This window comes from Cebus imitator, unplaced genomic scaffold, assembly GCF_001604975.1.
Source record: "Cebus imitator isolate Cc_AM_T3 unplaced genomic scaffold, Cebus_imitator-1.0 Scaffold323, whole genome shotgun sequence".
NCBI classification, from domain to species: domain Eukaryota; kingdom Metazoa; phylum Chordata; class Mammalia; order Primates; family Cebidae; genus Cebus; species Cebus imitator.
The window spans coordinates 553,735-557,418 of NW_016107638.1; the positions used below are offsets into that span (position 1 = coordinate 553,735).

The window sequence follows — 3,684 nt, forward strand, 5'->3', positions numbered from 1 at the left end:
TTATCTTCAGAGCATGGCGCTGGCACGGAGGTGGTTATTTCTGCCGCCCTGGATCCCTCTGTCCTTGTCTAGGTGTCAGCAGGACCCCCTTTCTTGCTCCGCCATTGCTTTCAATTCTAGGCCTTCAGGTGGGCACTTCCGGTCTGGGGTTGAGTGGCACAGCCTCCTGAACAGTGATTGACTCAGTAGTATGCAAATGAGCCAAGTTAATGCAATCAGATTGAGATTTGGGACTCACGTGGTAGTTACTTGGAAAATGTGTTGTTTTTCTTTTCGTTGGCACTTGAACCTGGCCAGGGCTCAGTGCTGGGAGAAGCTGAGTCTCAATGAAATGGTCTGGGTACCTGGATCAAGCCGGCTTATTGCTACTGGAAGATAGCTAACTGATAGAGGGATCAGTTTTTCCCATGTACATTTGACAGCCAAGATCTTCTTTATTAATCAGTTCATCAATATAAACATTTACTCATTATAGCTTCTAGCCTGGGAGGGTATTTGTGTATTCTGTGGCTGGGTGCAGGCTAATGTAAGGGAATGGTTTCTTTCTTACCCAGTGCAGTTTCTCCAGGCTACATTCTGTACATCTAATGTCGCTAAGATTTGATTCTTACAATCCCAGCACTTTGGGAGGCTGAGGCGGGTGAATCACCTAAGGTCAGGAGCTCGAGACCAGCCTGATCAGCATGACGAAACCTCATCTCTACCAAAAATACAAAAATTAGCCGGGCGTGGTGGCATGTGCCTGTAATCCCAGCTACTCAGGAGGCTGAAGCAGGAGAATCGCTTGAACTTTGGAGGCGGAGGTTGCTGTGAGCCAAGGTCACGCCATTGTACTCCAGGCTGAGTGACAAGAATGAGACTCCGTCTCAAAAAAAGAAAAAGATTTGATTCTTACATCAAGTTTTAAAGCACCAGTGTTGCAGTATGCGTGTTTAGACATAGTTAATCTTTATTTTACTGATGTTTCCCCCCAAGCTTAATGTTCCAAGAGGTTTTGTTTGTGTTGCTTTTGTCACTGTTGCTAACCATACATACATTTTCAATTCCATTTTAAAATTTGCAACAAATGTTACCATGCATGGTTTAACTTTTTTATTGCATGTTAATTATTTCTGAGAGCAATAAGCATTATAAAATGATTAAATATTCATGATTTATATTTATTGTTGGATTAAGAGGTCATATTAGCAGGGCAAGTCGTCACAATCTCTCCAGGCACAGCAGGGTCAAAACGGGAAAGTCAAAGCATTTTGACTTGAAGGCTTTTTTCATCACCATTTCATAGAAAGGAAAACTGAATCTTCAAGACATTAATCTCTTCGAAATTACACAGAGAGCAAATAGCAGAACTGGCATTGGAAGCCAGGTTTAACATCCATTCTTTTATTCTACAAATATGTACTGAATACCTATGACATGCCGTAAACTTTGTAGGCACTGGAGACACAATGAATGAAACAGGTCAAAATCCCCGTTCCCTTGGGCCTTATATTTTAGAAGTAGCCTACCTCGTAGTCTGTAATCTCCACTTCAGCCTCTCCTTGGTCACAGCCCGTCCTTCATAGGTTGTAACCAGTTGGAGACCTCTGAAGGGCACCTACGGGGTGCTACCAAATTCTTTGAGGTTGAAAAAACCCGAAAGAACATTGGGATGGGGGCTCTCGAGCCACTTGTTCAAGCTCGCTCCCCCTCTGCGGAGTGTTCTTTCACTTCCGTAAATCTGTGCTTTTGTTACTTCTTTCATTGTTTTGTTTTTTGTTGCTTTGCTCGTGTGTTTTGTTCAATTCTTTGTGTGCGAGGCACCAAGAACCTGGACAACTCTCCGTCAAGAGCTTCCATCGGGTAACAGAACCACATCACACCTGGAACCACATCCAAAACGTTCTCTTTTTTCTGTGTAGCCTGTTCTCAAGTAGATTACTTAGGGCTGCCTTCTCATGAGATCAAAGCCACCTCCTCCTGGAGGCAGTAAAGACTTTAACCTTGTTTAAAAAGAAGTTTGGTCTTGCTTTCTCCTCCTGGAAGGCAATCTTTGTTTGCCTGGGAATCTTCAGCTAGCCAGAGAGAGAGAGTAACAGTGTGATTTAGAGTTTAACACCAGGCTTTTAAACCCCAGGCTTGGGATTACATGGATATCACTTAACCAGGAGGCTGATATCAGCTATGAGAGCAAACAGTCAATCACACACACGCAATGAAGCCCAGTAAAAGTTCTGCACACTGCAGCTAAGTGAGCTTCCCTGGCTGGCAGTACTTGGTGTGTATGGCCACATATCAGTGCAGGGCAACTAATGAGGCCTGACTCCACAGGGAGAGGATTACGGGAAGACCTCAAAGCACCACGCTCCAATCCCCAGGCTCCCCCACTGCCCTTCTTCCTTGGCTGATGTTAATCTGCATCATTTCCCTGTAAGAAACCATAGCTGTGAGTACAGTAATTTTTAGTGAATTCTGTCATCCCTTCCAGCAAATTATGGAACTTGAAGGTGGTTTTGGAAATCCCCAGAACTTGCAGTCGGTGTCGGAGGCGACGGTGGCCTTGGGGACTGTTCCTCCAACCTGTGTAGTTCACCTAAGCTCCTGCACCTTCATGACGACCTCTCTGCCAGTCCTTCTCTGTGCCCATGCCCCCATTTTCTTCCATTATTTATTTGTCTGTGTCTGTATTGCCTGTCTCTAATGCCCAGAGCTGCATCCCAGGGCTGGGCCTGCGGGTGCTCTTCACGTTACCTCCCCTTGCCATGTTATGCTCCTTAAGCATCATGTGTGTTACATGATCCCTTCTCCTTCATTCACACCCCAGGCTGGGCGTGGACCCCAAGAGAAGGTTCGGCATGTGTATTAACCAAAGCTGCACCCAGCTCATTCCGGGAGCTTTGCTCTTTGTCACTATTCGTTGAATGATCTATATTTTAATAAATAAAAGAATGGGTGTGAAAGCATAAGAGCAGATCAAGAAGGGACAAACAGCACCTGTAGCTCTCCTGCCAGCCTGGGGCTCGGCTGGGCCCCGCCCCGCCCCGCACAGGCCCCGCCCCGCCCCGCACAGGCCCCGCCCATCTCCCAGGCCCCGCCCCTCGGGGGCTCCCGCAGGAAAGCGCCTCCGCCTTGTGGGTGGGTGCGGGGCGCGGCGCAGGCCGGGCATGCGCAGAGCGCGCGGGGCGAGGTTGCCGTGGCAGCGCCGGCTCCCGGGAGGGCGGCGGGCGAGGGGCCGGGATCGCGGGGCCTGAGGCGGCGACCCGAGAGTCCGCTGCCCGGCCGGAGGCGGCTCAGAACAGGCTTGAGCGGCGGGGCGCGCGGCCCGGCGGGCGGGGATGAGGGACCGGCTTCCAGACCTGACGGCGGTGAGCCGCGGCCGCGGGTAGCGGTTCAGGCCCGGCCGGGGCGGGGTCTAAAGGGCGGGCGGGGGCTCGGGGTGTCCTGGGCGGGGCTCCGGGGGGGTCCCAGGGCGCGGGTCTCTAGCGTGCTGGGGCAGGGGCTGCGGGCAGGGGTCTCGGAGAGTCCTGAGAGGGGGCTCCGGGCGGGGTCCGCAGGACGGGGGTCCCCAGGGCGGGGGTCTCGGGGAGTCCCGAGAGGGGGCTCCGGGCGGGGTCCCCAGGGCGGGGGTCTCGGGGAGTCCTGAGAGGGGGCTCCGGGCGGGGTCCGCAGGACGGGGGTCCCCAGGGCGGGGGTCTCGGGGAGTCC

At 51.9% G+C, this 3,684-nt stretch overlaps 1 protein-coding gene across 4 annotated transcripts in view; it reads left to right on the forward strand.

Moving 5' to 3' along the window:
- Positions 1–3,139: 3,139 nt before the first annotated feature.
- Positions 3,140–3,684, forward strand: part of STX2 (syntaxin 2) — a 54,373-nt gene continuing 53,828 nt past the window's right edge. For all 4 annotated transcript variants that reach the window (XM_017504517.2, XM_017504518.2, XM_017504516.2 and 1 more), the window contains exon 1: positions 3,140–3,344. In XM_017504517.2, the coding sequence (XP_017360006.1) occupies positions 3,315–3,344 (30 nt within the window). In that variant the 5' untranslated portion in view covers positions 3,140–3,314. The remainder of the gene's footprint in view (positions 3,345–3,684) is intronic.